The 19,642-nt window shown below is 47.8% G+C and overlaps 1 protein-coding gene across 1 annotated transcript in view; it reads right to left on the reverse strand.

The window, feature by feature from the left end:
* Positions 1 to 19,642, reverse strand: part of plekha8 (pleckstrin homology domain containing A8) — a 116,935-nt gene that overhangs the window by 13,670 nt on the left and 83,623 nt on the right. The window contains exons 10-11 of the mRNA XM_085988588.1: positions 3,452 to 3,510; positions 3,167 to 3,297 (exon numbers count right to left, since the gene is read on the reverse strand). Coding sequence (XP_085844714.1) covers positions 3,167 to 3,297; positions 3,452 to 3,510 — 190 coding nt within the window. The remainder of the gene's footprint in view (positions 1 to 3,166; positions 3,298 to 3,451; positions 3,511 to 19,642) is intronic.

Consider the following 19,642-nt stretch of genomic DNA (forward strand, 5'->3'; position numbering starts at 1 on the left):
TAAGACTATGCCCCCTAGTTCTAGTTTCACCCATCATTGGGAACATCCTCACCGCATCCACCCGATCAAGCCCCTTCACAATCTTATATGTTTCAATAAGATCGCCTCTCATTCTTCTGAACTCCAATGAGTAGAGTCCCAATCTACTCAACCTCTCCTCATATGACCACCCCCTCATCCCCGGGATTAACCGAGTGAACCTTCTTTGTACTGACTCGAGAGCAAGTATGTCTTTTCTTAAGTATGGACACCAAAACTGTATGCAGTATTCCAGGTGCGGTCTCACCGCATATACCTGTATACCTGCAGCAATACCTCCCTGTTTTTATATTCTATCCCCCTAACAATAAAAGCCAACATTCCATTGGCCTTCTTGATCACTTGCTGCACCTGCATACTAACCTTTTGAGTTTCGTGCACCAGGACCCCCAGATCCCTTTGTACTACAGTACTTTCCAGTTTCTTGCCATTAAGATAATAACTTGCTCTATGATTTTTCCTGCCAAAGTGCATAACCTCACACTTTCCAGTATTGTATTCCATCTGCCAAATCTCTGCCCACTTACTTAGCCTGTCTATGTCACTTTGCAGGTTTTTTATGTCCTCCTCACTCACTACTTTCCCTCCCATCTTTGTATCATCTGCAAACTTTGATATGTTACACTCGGTCCCCTCCTCCAAATCGTTAATATAGATTGTAAAGAGTTGGGGACCCAGCACTGACCCCTGCGGAACACCACTAGTTACCGATTGCCAGTCTGAGAATGAACCATTTATCCCAACTCTCTGCTTTCTGTTAGAGAGCCAATCCTCCACCCACGCCAGAATATTACCCCCAATCCCGTGATTTTTTTATCTTGAACAATAATCTTGTGTGGCACCTTGTCAAATGCCTTTTAGAAGTCTAAATACACTATGTCCACTGGTTCTCCTTTATCCACCCTGTATGTTACTTCCTCAAAGAACTCAAGCAAATTTGTCAAACATGACTTCCCCTTCATGAAACCATGCTGAGTTTGTCCTATTAAATTATGTTTATCCCAATGTCCCGTTACTGTCTCCTTAATAATGGACTCCAACATTTTACCAACCATAGATGTTAGGCTAACAGGTCTATAGTTTCCAGCCTTCTGCCTACTACCCTTTTTAAATAAGGGTGTTACATTAGCAGTTTTCCAATCTGCCGGGACCTTTGCTGAGTGCAGGGAGTTTTGGAAAATTATTACCAATGCATCCACAATCCCTACCGCCACTTCCCTCAAGACCCTAGGATGTAAGCCATCAGGTCCAGGGGATTTATCCAGCTTGAGTCCCATTATTTTACCAAGTACCACTTCCTTAGTGATTTTAATCGTGTTTAGCTCCTCCCCCCCCCCCCCCATAGCCCCGTTTGTCCAGTGTTGGGATATTCTTAGTGTCCTCTACCGTAAAGACTGATACAAAATATTTGTTCAGCGTTTTTGCCATCTCCATGTTTCCCACCATTAATTTCCCGGTCTCATCCTCCAAGGGACCAACATTTACTTTAGCCACCCTTTTTCTTTTTATATAACTATAAAAACTCTTACTATCTGTTTTTATATTTTTTGCTAATTTACTTTCATAATCTATCTTCCCTTTCTTAATCAATCTTTTTGTTATTTTTTGCTGTCTTTTAAAGACTTCCCAATCTTCGATCCTCCCGCTAGATTTGGCTACCTTATATGCCCTTGTTTTTAGTCGGATACTATCCTTAATTACTTTACTTAGCCACGGATGGCTATCTTTTCTTTTACACCCTTTTTTCCTCAGTGGAATATATATTTTTTGGAAGTTGTAAAATAACTCCTTAAATGTACACCACTGATCATGTACCGTCTTACCCTTTAATCTATTTTCCCAGTCCACTCTAATCAATTCTGCTCTCATACCTTCATAGTCTCCTTTATTCAAAAGTCTTAGGAAAGAAGGAAAAAAAAACTCAAGCTGCCCTAATGGCCCCACTGGTAAATGGACAGTCAAATGTGACATTGAGCTATGGAGAAGAGCTAAATCCTAAACCCGATCTCCAATCCATGCAGAGTTTACTGACTTGAGGCACCAAGATCTCACTCCCAATCACTGTTCAGTGATTGCTAGAGAATACGATTGGACAAGGGGTGGGGCAGAAACTGGCTCAGCTCTGATGCCCCTTATGGTCAAATACTCATGGTCTAGCCTCACTTGGGCAAAATATCGGCGAGCAGCCAGCTTCTATAGCACCCAAGCAGGAGTCGGTGTCTTTCAAAGAAAGAAGATTGGACCTGGGGGCGGGGGGGGGGGGGGCAGGGAAGGGGGGGGATGTCAAGAGAAAAAGAACTTCATCAGTGACTATTAGCAACTACTTCAGTGTTAGTCAACATCCTTACCAGCTTTAGAACGTTTACATCCTGACCCCTCTTAATCTCAAATTGCAGTTAGCTATGGGTGAAACGTAATCTGACAACACACACCAAAACCGCAATAGAAGACGTAGATGTAGGCGTCGGCATAAACCACCCCTACCCCACCCCTTCAGGGCCTGTGGTTTGGGAGCGACAAGCTGTGATGACCAGCTCGGGATGGTGTGATTTGTTACAATCAGAAACTTTAAACAAAAAAAAAATCAAGAGTCCAGTTACTGATTTATACACAAACACACACACACCCAATGTAGGAAATGCATTTATCAGGCAAAATGATGGACCATACTCCTATTAGCATGTCTTCGTGGTCAATTTACAACGATGTATTACTCAGCCACACAGACCAGAAAGTTCTTTGTTTCAAATGTTGTTCTAGGTGGAGTTAACTGATCGTAGCTCAGATATTAACAAGGGGCTGCAGCGTCCTCTAGTGGGGTGGGGAGGAAGAAAAAGAGTGGAGATAACAGCTAAGGTTACTACTACTGTACTTATTGCTGTCCAGTGGCCTTCGTTGTAAAATGTGTGCATGTGGAGTTCCAGTGACTGAGCTGACTTGTGAGGTCCCGCAGTCTATTAGACTGACACTCCCTGTCTATGGAGGATGCATGAAGAATGGTCCCTTGGATAAACTCCAGGAACTGTGCTAGTAGCCGTGGAACTACACGCCCAACATGAACCAATGCCTTTAGGAGAGGATTGGTCAGGAAAGAAATTTTGGAAAGGAAAAAAACACACATACATACCTCTTCAACCAAAGGAGTGCCTCAGTTGCAGAGTTTCTAACTGTAGCCACATCGGTTTCCAATTCATAAAGTACTATCTTCTGAAGGGTAGTGAACCTTATGGAATCAGTGATGTATTTCTGATTTATTTTCTGAAAGTAGAATACTTTTTTTGCAACCATGATCGAAGGATTGAACTTGATTTTAAAAAGCACATAAAACCTAAATATCCAGTTTTATTACAAGTAATCACAGACTAACAGTAAATTAATGACATCTAGAGTAACAGAATAATGAACAACTTACCTTAATATTACCCACAAAATCTAATTTAACAGGAGCAAAGACTGTTGGACCAAGTTTATCTGTGAGGGGAAAAGTGACATAAGGTCAGTATAGAATACTGAAACTGTTAAATTGTGATCTGTTACAGAAACTAGAGATAAAAATGAAATTTGTTCAATTCATAGACTCTCGCAGCAGCCCATCTAACCTTGTGACTTGAAAAGAATTAAGGAAGTTCATGAAGTATTTGTTTAAAAATTAAAGTAGCTGAGGCATTGAAAGTAATTACACTGACAGAATTGCCTCCTTTAAGAAAGTGATACATTTTGAAGTAGCAAAATCACCATCACGACCACACTGCAGATTTAAAAATCTATCAGTGGCATCAAAAAAGCGCAGTAACGTGATTTTAATAACGGTTTCAACATGGTTTGTGTTGATGACCTAAAGATAAGAGAAGATTTTCCTGGGTTGGTGTCCAGGAACTCCTGGGTGCAGCGAGTATTGGAAAATCAGGTGGGTCACAGCGCATGCCTGTAAAGGAACATGTCTGATAGTCCTCCTTGGATACAAATGGGGGAAATTTGGACTGGTTCCTTTACAGGTGTAGGCTCCGACCCAGCCATTTTCCACTTTTCACTATGCTTGGGCGGTCTGGTACGCCTGGCCACAGACCCAGGAAAATTTCTGTTAAAGGGATCAATGTCAAGGTTTTGCTTTCTTCCCTCACAGTACCGCCAATCAAACCATCCTCCACCTTCAAGAAAGTGAAAACCTCGACTCACTGAACATCTGGTCAGCAGAATAAATGCTCCTGTAGTTTGACAGATAGCCATTATTCCCCAAAGTGGAAATAGGTATCATGAAACAATGAGGCTCATTAGTGTACGATGGTAATCAGGTGGGAGTGTTGGTTCACTGCCTAGCTACACTATTAGCTCACTCCATACAGTACTTTGTTTTTCAAAAATAAAACATAATAGACTAGAACTGGGGGCGGTGGGGGTGCGGTGTTGCTGAGCAGTTGTTCCAACAGAAAGAGAAATACTATCAATTACCTCAGCATGCCTTTAGTAAACTTGTGAGGTAATCAGCAGACAGGAAAAAAACTTCCAACTTCCACATTATTTGAGCAAAAATAAAAGATGGAGTTGTGGGTTAGCACAATGTCCATTCATCTCTGGAAATTTAACTAGAATTAAACCCAGATTGATGGGAAGAATGTAATCTCTCTACCAGCTACCTGGGGTTTTAGCAGTCTCAATCAAGTTCTCAGTGGGACCACAGCCCGAAATAAATGCGAGACATTCATACTTTGAGATACATTCCCATCGGGAATTTCCCTTAATTTCATTTCCCATTACATACTATCTCATAGAATTACAGATAGAATTACATCTCATGTCCATTCTGTCAGCTGACTCAACCTACGTGACTCAACTTGTTGCCACATTTTGAGCACATGGAGCACTTAGTGTTTAATAAATAGTACATGCCAGCACTTGGGTAGATTGCAAAGTGCTGACTCATTATCAACTGTTCCTTTCCATTCAAGGCAGTATAGAGCAAGGAGCAAATAAAGCCAAAGAGTCTCTTTTTCTTAAGAATTAACTGACAATTTAGAGTTAGTTTCTCTCTGAATTGGTGGGAAAAACTGGGAGGGATAAGAAAATGAGAAGGAAGCAGCATTGCAAAAACAGAGTTTTGTCTACCGGGCTTTTTTTGACAGACACCAAGGGGTAGATTATCATTCAATGTAATCTGGGTTTGGGGAGAGGAGAGAATAAAACAAAACATAATTGAGCCAGGCATCTTTCTACTGTCACCTTGGCACCAATTCTGTGATTTCCCGCAGGAAGTGACGTCATGAATATAATGTGTCACCTTAAGCGACACAATGTTTTTAATGCACCATATAAGATGCAATTGATGGGATATTATACAACACATTTCCCACCATCTGTGCTTTAGTAACTCTAAGGAGCTTGGTGTAGAGCATAAACACCAGCATAGACCAGCTGGGCTGAATGGCTCGTTTCGTTTCTGTGCTTTAAATTCTATGTAATTCTGGCATCCAGCCTTTTTTTCCATTCATTCATGGGATGTGGGTGTCGCTGGCAAGGCCAGCATTATTGCCCATCCCTAATTGCCCTTGAGAAGGTGGTGCTGAGCCGCCTTCTTGAACCGCTGCAGTCCACGTGGTGTAGGTGCTCCCACAGTGCTGTTAGGGAGGGAGTTCCAGGATTTTGATCCAGCAACAGTGAAGGAACGGTGATACATTTCCAAGTCAGGATGGTGTGTGATTTGGAGGGGAACTTGCAGTTGATGTGTTCCCATGCGCCTGCTGCCCTTGTCCTTCTAGGTGGTAGAGGTCATGGGTTTCGGAGGTGCTGTCGAAGAAGCCTTGGCGAGTTGCTGCAGTGCATTTTGTAGATGGTACACACTGCAGCCACGGTGCGCTGGTGGAGGGAGTGAATGTATAAGGTGGTGGATGGGGTGCCAATCAAGTGGCCTGCTTCATCTTGGATGGTGCTGAGCATCTTGTGTGTTGTTGGAGCTGTACTCATCCAAGCAGGTGGAGACTATTCCATCACACTCCTGACTTATGCCTTGTAGATGGAGGAAAGGCTTTGGGGAGTCAGGAGGTGAGTCACTCGTCGCAAAATACCCAGCCTCTGACCTGCTCTTGTAGCCACAGTACTAATGTGGCTGGTCCAGTTAAGTTTCTGGTCATTGGCGATTCCTAGGATGTTGATAGTGGGGGATTCGGCGATGGTAATCCCACGGAGTGTTAAGGGAAGGTGGTTAGACTCTCTTTTGTTGCCTGGCTAAGGATTACGGGTGGTGGTGTTAAATTTTAAATGATCGTTTTGACTTGAGCAATGGACTGCATTAGTTAAATCGGAGATTGATGGATATCTGTTAACCAAAAATATAAAGGGATATGGGGCAAAGTTATATGGAGTTAGGTCGCAGATCAGTCATGATCTCATTGAAAGGCGGAACAGGCTCGAGGGGCTAAATGGCTACGTTCTTGTGTTAAAGCAGCAAATTTACAAATTCTAACTTGAGAATTTCTTTATCGTCTTCAGCTAGGACCGCTAATCATGGAAGGTGCTGCAGCAATTTCCTTCCCCAGCCCACCCGAGATGAGCCCCTTAGTGATGTCATAAATGGCATCTCTAATTATTTAGATGACCTTGATTGCAAGAAATGGGCTGGTGTCAGAAGTGCAGGAAAGGAAAGACCGGCCACCAAAAATTCACTGCCATTATGGACAATGGAAAATCGGCCCTAAATGTCAATCTGCAAACAGAACTGCAATTCCTTTTCCTTCCTTATTTTAGACTATTTTTATATTCCTTGAGCTACTACAGGCAATAACATTCCAATATGCATTTCAAGTAAGTTAAAAAGTAAAGCTTATTTCACAATGACATTGGGCATTATACGTCGCAAAATAAAAATGCACTACACATTGTGGTCCATGACAGGCTGGTAAAGAGTTCAGAGTTCGAAGCCCATATGTCCTCTTGGCAGGAAAATGTGGGGAGACGGCAAGAATCACAACACATAGGGGTCGATTTTCCCGAAGCTGTCGGGAAGAAGGCGGGACTACAACTTTCGGGTTTTAGACCCGCCTATATCGACGTCCGGCCAATCCGCGCGATTTTCCCTTGATTGGCCGTGTTGAACCCGCCCAGCGGGCTCAGCAGGCCAATTAAGGGCCACCCAGCAACAGGTGACATCATAGACTGCAACTTCATCTGTCAAGAGTTCTAGACAGATGAAATATCAGTGTTTCACAGCTGTTTGAAGCTGCCAAACACTGACAGTCTGAGTTCTAACATGAGTCCTTCTGTACAGACTCAGTTAGAACTCTCAGCAGCACTCAAAGCTGAAGGCTGTCACTTTTCACAGATCGCAACCATTCAGCTTTAAGTGCCGGCTGAGTGATGCGCTCCCGACGCCTACAAAAAGAAAGGCTGTTAAGGTAAGTACAGGTAAGTAAAAGTTCTTCACACACTTTAGACACACCAAACATACTTACCTTTGCACTCATGCACCCATCACTCACCTGAACACCGACATCGCGACCCCTCCAAGTCCATCAACCCAACGGCCCGCCTGCTCGAACCTGGCATGGTTTGGAGCTGTCGGAAACCCACACGAAACCCCTCAAAATAGGGATTAGGCTAAAAACTGCTTGTTAACTACCTGTTAACAGGCAGTTAATTGGCGCTAATCCCTTTCCACCTCGGGTCGGCGGGTCCCGGTGCAGGGCGGGTACCCGCCGCCTCTGAAACTTGCGTGGAGCGGAGTTTTGGGTGGGATGGTGTCGGGACCCCCGAATTCGGGATTTCCCCCCCCCACCCCACATGCCTGAAACCCCGCCTGACGGCTCCAGGAAAATCGACCTCTTACTTTTTCAGCTTAAATTTTAATGGGGAGAAATGTGCTTCTGGCATGTCATCAGGATGCCAAGACAACTTGCAGACAGCAGGAGCTACTGCTTATTTTATTAAGAAATTAACTTAACCAAAGTCATTAAGAATATAGCAACATTGCTCAACTATTAGACGAGGGCCGGATTTTTTTTTTTTTTTTTTTTAAAAACAGGTTGTGCGGGTGCGGGCTGCACAGCAGGTCGGGAGCCCAAAGATATGAACAGCACGTTCTCCACTACGACTTTTAATTAATGGCCCCCATTAAATTAGTCATATGCGTTTGCCGGCCCTATTAAATGGTGCGGGTCTGATGACTTCATCAATGACTAATTTCCAGTGGGGATATTTAAAGCAGCCTTGACCACATCACATTTGAAGGTTCATGTAGGAGTGTGGAGGGAGTATTGTAGAGGATTGAGTTATTGCTGCAAATTATAAAAATGAGTTTCCAAAGACAGAGGGATGCACCCCGCATTTCGGATGCTTCGCTACATAATCCGAAGGAGGGCGTCGGAGCACGCAGGGCGGTCAAGACCTCCCCAAGAGACCAAAAGGGCATGGCTTGAAAATGCTGAGGAGGTCAGCTTCAGGGATGTCATCAGGAGGACATGGGTACAGTAGATTGAGACATTCAATGATCTCATGAGGTCAGGAAAGGTGGGTGCAAAGCCACACTCACCTTCATCCTGATGTGCCTGTCACCACATCCCCATCACTCTGCCTTCCCAAGCCTACACCTGTGCATCACTCCTCACACCAACCTACCTTCCAGGTCCACCCATCCCTTCACTGTCTATGCACCTACTCACATCCCCATCTGACTAACCACCCCTGACACTCACCCACATCCTCATGCAATCATACCAAGTAACACCACAGAAGGCCATTTGGCATTGGCACCCCGCTCCCTCAGTCACCCTCTGTAACCCATCCATTCCTTACACTCATGCCATCACTCTCACTCAAACTTCTCTTCTTTCCCTCCTTGTAGAAGAGAGCCCACAACAGGAGGGAGAGACAGCGAACCGGAAGTGGCCGTCCAGTTTTCAGCAAGTTGACTCCTGCAGAGGAGGCGGCCCTGGAGGTTTCCGGAGGTGGAGAGCTGCTGGCAGTGGGAGATGGAGAGAGGGGGACCTCTCAGCAACCTGGTGACAGAATTACATCTCATAAAGCCACATGGCATACACCAGTCACTCATATGGGGACGGGTGTCAGCAGCCAGTGAATGTTCATCATGTACACAATGGTATCGTTACTGAATCTTAATGTAACATTTCTAAATCATCTCTTTACTCTCCCACAGGTTCCCCACTGTCCAGCCGGAGGAGGAAGACAACTCCGCAGAGGGACCTCCAGCCTCTGAGGGTGCACCGTCAGCAGGCCCAAATGCAACCAGCACCAGCGCAGATACCCACACCTCGGTGGGTCCTATGCGAGGTAGAGTAGTGTTGTGAAGTGTGGGACACCAGGTGACAAGTGAACAAGAGCTGATGGTGTTGACAGGGACAGCAGTGGAGACTCCTCGCCAGAGGGCTCAGGACACTCCCAGCTCTGCTCAGCTGCATGCAGACGCTGAGCCGCGGGGTCCATCCAGAAAGGCGGCGATCCTGGAGGGGCAGTAAGAAGTGCAGGAGGCTCGGACAGGTTTTGCAGCCGCGATGTCTGCAAATGTGCAGAGAATGGAGGAGTCTATCTCCAACATGAGCAACACCATGTCACAGGTGATGGTGACTGTAGGCTCTTCCATGGAAAGGATGGCCACCTGCATGGAGCAACTAATGCACCACCCACATGAGCACATGTTAGCTATGGAGAACAGATGGCAGAGGCTCATAGACCTTCTCTCTAGGAGGGATCTAAATGTAGACTTAGATCCTCATGGCCCCACTGCTATACAGCAAGGTGCTCTCCGGCTCCTTGCTAGCAGGGAAGTGCAGGTGGTCCACGAGAGGGATGATGGCGAGAGGGTACATGGAAGTGGGGGCTCATCTCAGAGCACTCCCATTCTCCCCCATTGCCTCCACTCGAGTCAGAGCCCCAGAGGCTTCCTCAGATCCTGATGGTCAAGTCTGCCCCTGCACAGTTGCAGGAGGAGCAGTCTTCGGCGGGGCCCTCACAGGCTCCAAAAACCAGAGGACGTCCGCCAAAAGTGTCTGATGAGTCGCAGCAGGGAAGTGAGCAGGCTGCCTCTACCTCTGCTGAAGCCACAGGGGTTGCACCTCGTAGAAGCACGCGTAAAAGAAAAAAGCCAATCCTAAATGCACAACGGTAGCACATGGGTGTATAAAGAAGTGTTTTTGTTAAGGTTCTGGTACTGTTATCACACATATAAATGTATTTACGTTCACCACTTTCCGGTCATACCCACTGCTGTCTGCTACCTTGGAAGTGGCTTTGTGAGTTGGAGTGAATGGTGAGTCATCACGTAACCGCAATGGGGGTTAATGTGAAAGGAATGGCTTGGTCACTGAGGGGGGGGGGGGGTGTTGCCCCTCCTCCTCGTCTTCCAGCTGTTGCCCCTCCTCCTCATCTTCCAGCTGTTGCCCCTCCTCCTCCTCGTTTTCCAGCTGTTGCCCCTCCTCCTCGTTTTCCAGCTGTTGCTCCTCCTCCTCGTCTTCCAGCTGTTGCTCCTCCTCCTTCAGCTGTTGCTCCTCCTCCTCTTCCAGCTGTTGCCCCTCCTCCTCCTCCTCCAGCTGTTGCTCCTCCTTCTCGTCTTCCAGCTGTTGCTCCTCCACCTCCTCGTCTTCCAGCTGTTGCTCCTCCTCCTCCTCCTCGTCTTCCAGCTGTTGCTCCTCCTCCTCCTCCTCCTCGTCTTCCAGCTGTTGCTCCTCCTCGTCCTAGTCTTCCAGCTGTTGCTCCTCCTCCTCCTAGTCTTCCAGCTGTTGCTCCTGCTCCTCTTCCAGCTGTTGCTCCTCCTCCTCCTCGTCTTCCAGCTGTTGCTCCTCCTCCTCGTCTTCCAGCTGCTGCTCCTCCTTTTCTTCCAACAAAGCAGCTCTGGGATGTGCGCCTTGCTCCTCATTCAGCTCTAATCCTCGCTGCTGTGCAGGGCGCAGCATAAGACGATAACTGTGGAGACCCTGGCTGGTGCGTACTGAAGGGCTCCTCCAGATCTGTCAAGGCATCTGAAGCGCATCTTCAGCATGCCTACTGTTTTCTCTATGACAAATCTGGTGGACATGTGGCATTCATTACAACGCTCCTCGTCCTCATTGCCTGTCCTCCTCAAGGGTTTCATGAGCCATGTCTTTAGTGGATAGCCCTTGTTGCCAAGCAGTCAGTCGGTAAGTGTGTTTGGTGGTGCGAAGAGCTGAGAGAGGGTGAACTGGCACAGCACGAATTTGGCACACACATGCATGATGATCTTCCTATGGTTGCAGATGAGCTGCACACTGAGGGAGTGGAAGCTCTTGCAGTTCACAAACACTCCTGGGTGATGTTGGGGTGCCTTCATGGCCACATGTGCAGTCAATGATGCCCTGCACCCGTGGGAAGCCAACCAGGGTGGCAAAGCCGAGCGCTCATTCAGTAACACTGGCTTCATCAGTGGCAAAGTTCACAAAATTAGCTGCCTTGCTAAACATGGCATCGGTGACCTGGGTGATGCATTAGTGAGCAGCCAACTGTGAGATGCAGCAAATACGAAAGGGAAGCAAGGATAGAAGCAAAAGACAGGAAGGAGAAAAGCAAAAGTGGCAGTCAGAGAAATCAAGGGTGTAAATCAAACATGGCCAAAGTAAATAATAATTCTAAAAGGTCTAAGTGTTAAAAAAACAAGCTTCAACATCCATGGGTATTCATTATTCAGGAAAGACAGGCAAAAAGGAAAAGGAGGTGGGGTAGCATTGCTGGTTAAAGAGATTAACACAATAGTAAGGAAGGATATTAGCTCTGATGTGGAATCTGCATGGGTAGAGCTGAGAAATACCAAGGGGCAGAAAATATTAGTGGGAGTTGTATACAGACCCCCAAACAGTAATGCTGAGGTTCGGGATGGCATTAAACGGGAAATTAAAGACACGTGTAATAAGGGCACAGCAGCTATCATGGGTGACTTTAATCTACATATAGATTGGGCTAACCAAATTAGTAACAATACTGTGGAGGAGGAATTCCTAGAGTGTATACGGGATGGTTTCCTGGACCAATATGTCGAGGAACCAACTAGAGATCAGGCCATCTTAGACTGGGTATTATGTAATGAGAAAGGATTAATTAGCAATCTTGTTGAGCGAGGCCCCTTGGGGAGGAGCGATCATAATATGATAGAATTCTTCAATAAAATGGAGAATGAAGTCGTTGACTCAGAGACTAGGGTCCTGAATTTAAATAAAGGAAACTACGATGGTATGAGGCGCAAGTTGGCTAGGATGGATTGGGGAATGTTACTTAAAGGGTTGACGGTGGATAGGCAATGGCAAACATTTAAAGATCGCATGGATGAACTACAGAATTTGTTCATCCCTGTTTGGCATAAAAATAAAACAAAAAAGGTGCCTCAACCGTGGCTAACAAGGGAAATTAGGGTTAGCATAAGATCCAAGGAGAGGACATATAAATTGGCCAGAAAAAACAGCAAACCTGAGGATTGGGAGCAGTTTAGGATTCAGCAAAGGAGGACAGAGAGATTAATTAAGAGGGGGACAATAGAGTATGAGAGTAAGTTTTCAGGGAACATAAAAACTGACTGTAAAAGCTTCTATAGATATGTGAAGAGAAAAAGATTGGTGAAGTCAAGCGTAGGTCCCTTGCAGTCAGAATCAGGGGAATTTATAACGGGGAACAAAGAAATGGCAGACCAATTAAATATATATTTGGTTCTGACTTCACAAAGGAGGACACAAATAACCTCCCAGAGATGTCGGGGAACATAGGGTCTAATGAGAGGGAGGAACTGAATGAAATCAGTATTTGTAGGGAAATGGTGTTGGGGAAATTGACGGGATTGACGGCCGATAAATCCCCAGGGCCTGATAATCTACATCCTAGGGTACTTAAGGAAGTGGCCCTAGAAATAGTAGATGCATTGCTGGTCATCTTCCAAAATTCTATAGACTCTGGCACAGTTTCCATGGATTGGAGGGTAGCTAATGTAACCCCACTATTTAATAAAGGTCGTAGAGAGAAAACAGGGAATTATAGACCGGTAATGGGGAAAATGCTAGAGTCCATTATAAAAGATGTAATAGCAGAGCACTTGGAAAACAGTGACAGGATCGGACAAAGTCAACATGGATTTACAAAAGGTAAATCATGCTTGACTAATCTACTGGAATTTTTTGAGGATGTAACTGGTAGAATAGATAAGGGAAAATCAGTGGATGTGGTGTATTTGGACTTTCAGACGGCTTTCGATAAGGTCCCGATAAGATCCCGCATAAGAGATTAGCATGCAAAGTTAAAGCACATGGGATTGGGGGGGTAAGGTACTGACTTGGATAGAGAACTGGTTGGCAGACAGGAAGCAAAGAGTTGGAATAAACGGGTCTTTTTCCGAGTGGCAGGCAGTGACTAGTGAGGTACCGCAGGGATCGGTGCTAGGACCCCAGCTATTCACAATATATATTAATGATCTAGACGAGGGAACTACAGGAAACTTTGGTTTATCCGGAGGTTAACTGTCCGGAATGCTCGAGCCACCGGCAAAAATCAGGAGCCGTATAGTTAGTTTTTTTTTCTTTTCGTTGCTTTTTTTTTCCACCAGTCAGGCTCTGCAATGTCTCGCTGAAGCTGTTGCTAAGCTACAAAGATGCTTGCAAGGTATGGCCGACTGTTTAGAAGCTGTTGCTAAGCAACAGGGTTTGTTGCCAGATACGGAGCTCAAAATCTCCGTATGTTTCAACATTAGCGCTGGTTTGTCCGGCAGTTTTGATGGGACGGCAACAGCTCGGTCCCGTATAGCACAAAGTTTCCTGTAGATGTAATATCTCCAAGTTTGCAGATGACACAAAGCTGGGTGGGCGTGTGTGCTGTGAGGAGGATGCTGAGAAACTCCAGTATGATTTGGACAGGTTGGGTGATTATACTGCATCTGCCATGCATCTGCCCAATGTGGATAAATGCGAGATTATCCACTTGGTGGCAAAAACAGGAAGGCAGATTATTATCTGAATGGCAATAGATAGGGAAAAGGGGGAAGTGCAACGAGACCTGGGTGTCCTTTGTAGGGTTCTCAAAATTCCCACATTCCCCAAAGTTATTAATAAAGGGACCCTGAAGGACAAGTTATTAATAAGGGTACCCTAAATGAAATGGCTTCTGGACCTTGTGGCAGAAACATGCAAGATTGAAAGCAGGACCCTGCAAAACAGGTCAAGTTCAAAAGGGCTTTGAAAAACCTGACATGCCTGGGCCTGTGGGAGACTTGTTATTTTTGAAGCCAGACAACTAGATAATACAGAATACACATTCTTCATTTTGAAACAAATCAACTCAGGAAAGACTTAATCTTGAACCCATCAAACCTTTGCATAAATAATCGCTTACAGTTTAAACTGGCTACCAAGCCAGGAAGATACCGATTCACATTATGCATAACACCGAGACATTAAAGACCATTTAGCAACGGGGCAACCACCCAAAAAGCAGTTAAAGTGAACGACTATAATCACCTTAGACGAGCCCGCCAAAATTAGACAAAGAACTAGCCCTAATTTGGCGCGCAGGTAACAACCTCCAAAAGAGTATAATTGTAGGAAGACAAGCAGGCAAATGCGGGGACGAACTGCTACGGAGATGAGCGAGCAGAGAAGGGCAGTGTGGTGAAGCGTTGGGGACAAGCAGGCACACGCTCAGGTCCAGGTTACTCGAAATTCAAAGAAGCAGCATGAAACATCATGGCGAGGAGGCACGGTGGGGCAGGTTCCACCGAAGATGACTAGGCCGCAACCGCAGCCTTACACAAGGAATGACCACGAGCACCGCGGTAACAAAGGGCGCCGGCTAAACCATACCTTCAGATCATTACCACTGCACAGGTAACGATCTAGGCCATTGCGACCGAGCTGACACCAAAGACCGCCAACCGAACCCCAACCGCAACAAAACCTCGACGACCAGACCACCACCGGAAGAACAAAACCCGAAGTTTTCCACTCTACAAGATAAAGTACCCAGCAAAGACTTTACTCCCTATCTCTAACGGAGAAAAGAGGGTAATTTACTCAGACGAATCCACCACTGCGCTCTGGGACCATGTGGCGACGACAGGCCCCAAAGGACACAAAGAGCGAACCCCAAAACCGCAACCGGCTTAATCGACAGGATTCGACCTGTCAAGAAACCCTTATTGGTGAGTGTGGTAAACCACTGTTATTGTATATTGTTACCTCTGGGTGGCGCTGTGTACCAAGGCATGCATCAGCTGACTCCGCCCACATGACCAGGTATAAAGGTGGGGGTTTCGCCGACTCACTTCCTTCTTGGAACCAGCCACCCACGAGAGGCATGCTCTGTTCTCTAGTTAATAAAAGCCTTTTCATCACCTTCCTGATTCATCGTCTTTTATGGAGTAATTGATAAGCGTATCAATTTTATTAACTAGAAGTAAAATGGCGACACCTGAACAGCAACAACAGCAGGCGTTGCTGCGAGCCCTCAGACCGGCATGCCTGGACCTCGACCCTCAAGCAGCGGGTTCATCAACCAATTTCGAACACTGGCTGAGCTGCTTTGAATCCTTCCAAGGCGCCTCCGCCGTGACATCGGAGGAGAACAAACTAAAAGTTTTGACCGCCCAGGTGAGCCCTCAAGTATATACGCTCATCCGGGACGCTACTACGTACACGGCGGCCCTCGAACTACTAAAAGGGCAATACACGCGCTGAGTGAACACGATTTACGCCAGACACCTCTTGGGATCCCGCAGGCAGCAACCGGGGGAATCGGTAGAGGCATTTTTACGGGCGTTACAGACACTCTGCAGAGACTGCGACTGTAAGGAGGTAACGGCTGCGGGGCACGCGGAGGGACTTACTTGTGATGCCTTCGTCAGGGGCCTCCAGTCCGACTACTCCCGGCAGAGACTGCTCGAAAGCAAGGAGCTCGACCTGAAGACGGCCGTAGCCCTTGCGCTCTCGCTAGATGCAGCCCACCGAAACCTCGAAGCATACTCACGTAACGGCGCCGCGCCATGGCCATCGCGACCGTGGGACATGGGACCGCCGCCCCCGGCACCAACTGCTGCAGCGATGTCCCGAAATCAACTGGGACAGCCGCCCCCGGTAAGAACCGCAGCGATGCCCCGTAACCAGGCCCAAAAATGCTATTTCTGTGGCCAGTTAAAACACCCTAGAGCGCACTGCCCGGCTAAGACCGCTACCTGCTCGGGCTGCGGGAAGAAAGGCCATTACGCCAATGCCTGCAGGGGGAAACCAGCGAACGCCAGCAGCGCCGCGTGCGAACCATGGGGGCAGCCATCTTATCTGCCATTTTGTGCACCTCCGGCCGCATGGCCGCCGCCATTTTATCCGCCGCACTCAACCGCCACTTCGTCTCCGGACTCGACCACCGCCTCGTCGGACGACCATACCGACTCACTAAGCCATACACTGGCCTCCGTTACGCTGGATCAAGCCCTCCCTCATCATCTATCCAGCTCCATGATGGATATCACGGTAAACGGCCGCGCCACCACTTGCCTAATCGACAGCGGGAGCACAGAGAGTTTTATTCACCCAGACACGGTACGTAGCCACTCCCTCACGGTCCTGCCGACGCGCCATCGGATTTCTATGGCGTCCAAGTCCCAGTCAATGGACGTCGGCAGCTACTGTGTGGTGACCCTTTCGGTTGGGGGCACAGAATATAAAAATTTTAAACTTCTAGTCCTGCCCCGTCTCTGCGCTGCCGTGCTGCTAGGGTTGGATTTTCAGTGCCACCTTAGAAGTGTCACATTAGCATACGGTGGACCCCTCCCCCCACTCCTCGCATATCTGATATGGTCAACCAGATTGCGCAATACAAAGTATTCTCCACCATTGACCTTAAGTCAGCATACCACCAGCTCCCCATCCGCCATGAGGACCGCCAGTATACTGCCTTCGAGGCGAACGGCCGCCTCTACCACTTCCTTAGGGTTCCCTTCGGCGTCACCAACGGGGTTTCGGTCTTCCAAAGGGAGATGGACCGGATGGTTGACGAGAACGCGCTGCAGGCCACCTTTCCCTATCTGGATAACGTCACCATCTGTGGCCACGACCAGCAGGACCATGACGTTAATCTAGAAAAATTCCTCCGTACGGCCCAACGGCTGCACCTAACGTACAATAAAGAGAAATGTATGTTTCGCACCAAACGCCTCGCCATTCTCGGCTGCGTGGTGGAGAACGGAGTCATCGGGCCCGACCCCGACAGAATGCGCCCCCTAATGGAGCTACCCCTCCCCCACTGCCAAAAAGCACTGAAGAGATGCCTGGGGTTTTTCTCCTACTATGCCCAGTGGGTGCCCCACTATGCAGACAAAGCTAGACCCCCTCATCAAATCCACCTCCTTCCCCCTGACACCAGAGGCGTGTGCAGCCTTCACTCTTATCAAGAGCGATATCGCGAAGGCCACAATGCACGCAGTGGATGAGTCGATCCCCTTCCAAGTGGAGAGCGATGCATCCGACTTCGCCCTAGCTGCGACCCTTAACCAGGCGGGCAGACCCGTGGCCTTTTTCTCAAGGACCCTCCAGGGCCCCGAGACCCGACACTCCTCTGTTGAAAAGGAGGCCCAGGCTATTGTGGAAGCGGTGCGTCACTGGAGGCATTACCTGGCCGGAAAACGGTTTACCCTGCTCACTGACCAGCGTTCAGTAGCTTTTATGTTTAATAATAAGCAGAGGGGCAAAATCAAGAACGACAAGATCTTGAGGTGGAGAATCGAACTCTCCACCTACAATTATGATATCTTGTACCGGCCCGGGAAACTAAATGAGCCCCCAGACGCCCTATCACGTGGTACATGCGCCAACGCGCAGGTTGATAGACTGCAGACCCTCCACAATGACCTCTGCCACCCGGGGGTCACCAGGTTCTTCCATTTCATCAAATCCCGTAACCTGCCCTACTCCATCGAGGAGGTCAGGACCATGACCAGGAACTGCCAAATCTGTGCCGAGTGCAAACCGCACTTTTATAGGCCGGACAGAGCAAGCCTGATCAAGGCCACTCGCCCCTTCGAGCGCCTGAGCGTCGATTTTAAAGGGCCCCTCCCCTCCTCTGACCGCAACGTGTACTTCCTCAACATAACTGATGAGTACTCCCGTTTCCCGTTTGCCATCCCTTGCCCAGACATGACCAGTACCACGGTCATCAAATGTCTGAATGACCTCTTCGCCTTGTTCGGGTTCCCTAGCTATATACATAGCGACAGGGGCTCATCTTTCATGAGCGACGAACTTCGGCAGTACCTGCTAGCGAGAGGTATTGTTACGAGCAGAACCACCAGCTACAACCCCCGGGGGAACGGCCAGGTGGAAAGAGAGAACGCGACGGTTTGGAAGGCCGTCCTCTTAGCCTTAAAATCTAAGGGCCTTCCGACCTCTCGCTGGCAGGAGGTCCTCCCTGCGGCGCTCCACTCCATCCGGTCACTGCTTTGTACTGCCACTAATGCCACCCCTCATGAGCAAATGTTCGTTTTCCCCAGGAAGTCCACATCGGGAACCTCGCTACCGGCATGGCTGACTTCTCCTGGGCCCGTCCTACTGCAGAGGCACGTAAGGACCCATAAAACGGACCCCCTGGTCGAGAGGGTGCGCCTCCTACACGCCAACCCCCAGTATGCCTGGGTGACATACCCAGACGGGCGGGAGGACACGGTCTCCATACGAGATCTCGCACCCTCGGGTACCCCTGAACTACCACCGTTATCCCCCACCACCCCTCCCAATCCAACCCCTGTAGACGACATGCCGGAGCCCCAGGACCCTTCGTTGACCACCCAGACACCAGATCCGACGTTGGATGCTGCAACACCGCCGCCGCCGCCACCACGACGATCAGGACGTCAGACAAGGCCTCCTGATAGACTTAACTACACGAACTTGTAGTACCCTTCACCCCGCCGGACTTAATTTTAAACAAGGGGTGAATGTGGTAAACCACTGTTATTGTATATTGTTACCTCTGGGTGGCGCTGTGTACCAAGGCATGCCTCAGCTGACTCCGCCCACATGACCAGGTATAAAGGTGGGGGTTTCGCCGACTCACTTCCTTCTTGGAACCAGCCACCCACGAGAGGCATGCTCTGTTCTCTAGTTAATAAAAGCCTTTTCATCACCTTCCTGATTCATCGTCTTTTATGGAGTAATTGATAAGCGTATCAGTGAGCATAGTCCCTGGCCCCTTATAGCACAATTTAGTTAGATATTGGGGGTGGGACAAGGGTAGGGGGTTTAATCATGTGATTTTTCCCTCGATGTACCATGTGTTCCCCATTCTTAATTAAGTGTGTCTTTTATATGCCTGTAACTATTCCAGTAATTTTCAGTGTTGTAATTTTATTGTGCCTTTAATAAAATACAGTTTTCTTGCATCAAACCAGTTGTCTACTCCAATTTGTATCGCAGCCTGTACCTAAGTCCGGAGTCTAGAACCACAGGGGTGTGGGAGCGATTCGAACCACTCAAAAACAGTCAGGGGCAAGCTGACTGCGTACACCAAAACCCCTACAGAAATGGCGACCGCGGCAGGACTCCGGCAACAGGGGTGCGATACAGTAGACTCTGATTCGGAGGAGCAAACTGTGATGGAAGAGAGGATTTCTAATTATGTCTTCAGTAAG

The sequence above is a fragment of the Somniosus microcephalus genome, chromosome 5 (assembly GCF_052327205.1).
Source record: "Somniosus microcephalus isolate GS21.2 chromosome 5, FLI_Smic_1.0, whole genome shotgun sequence".
Lineage (NCBI taxonomy): Eukaryota > Metazoa > Chordata > Chondrichthyes > Squaliformes > Somniosidae > Somniosus > Somniosus microcephalus.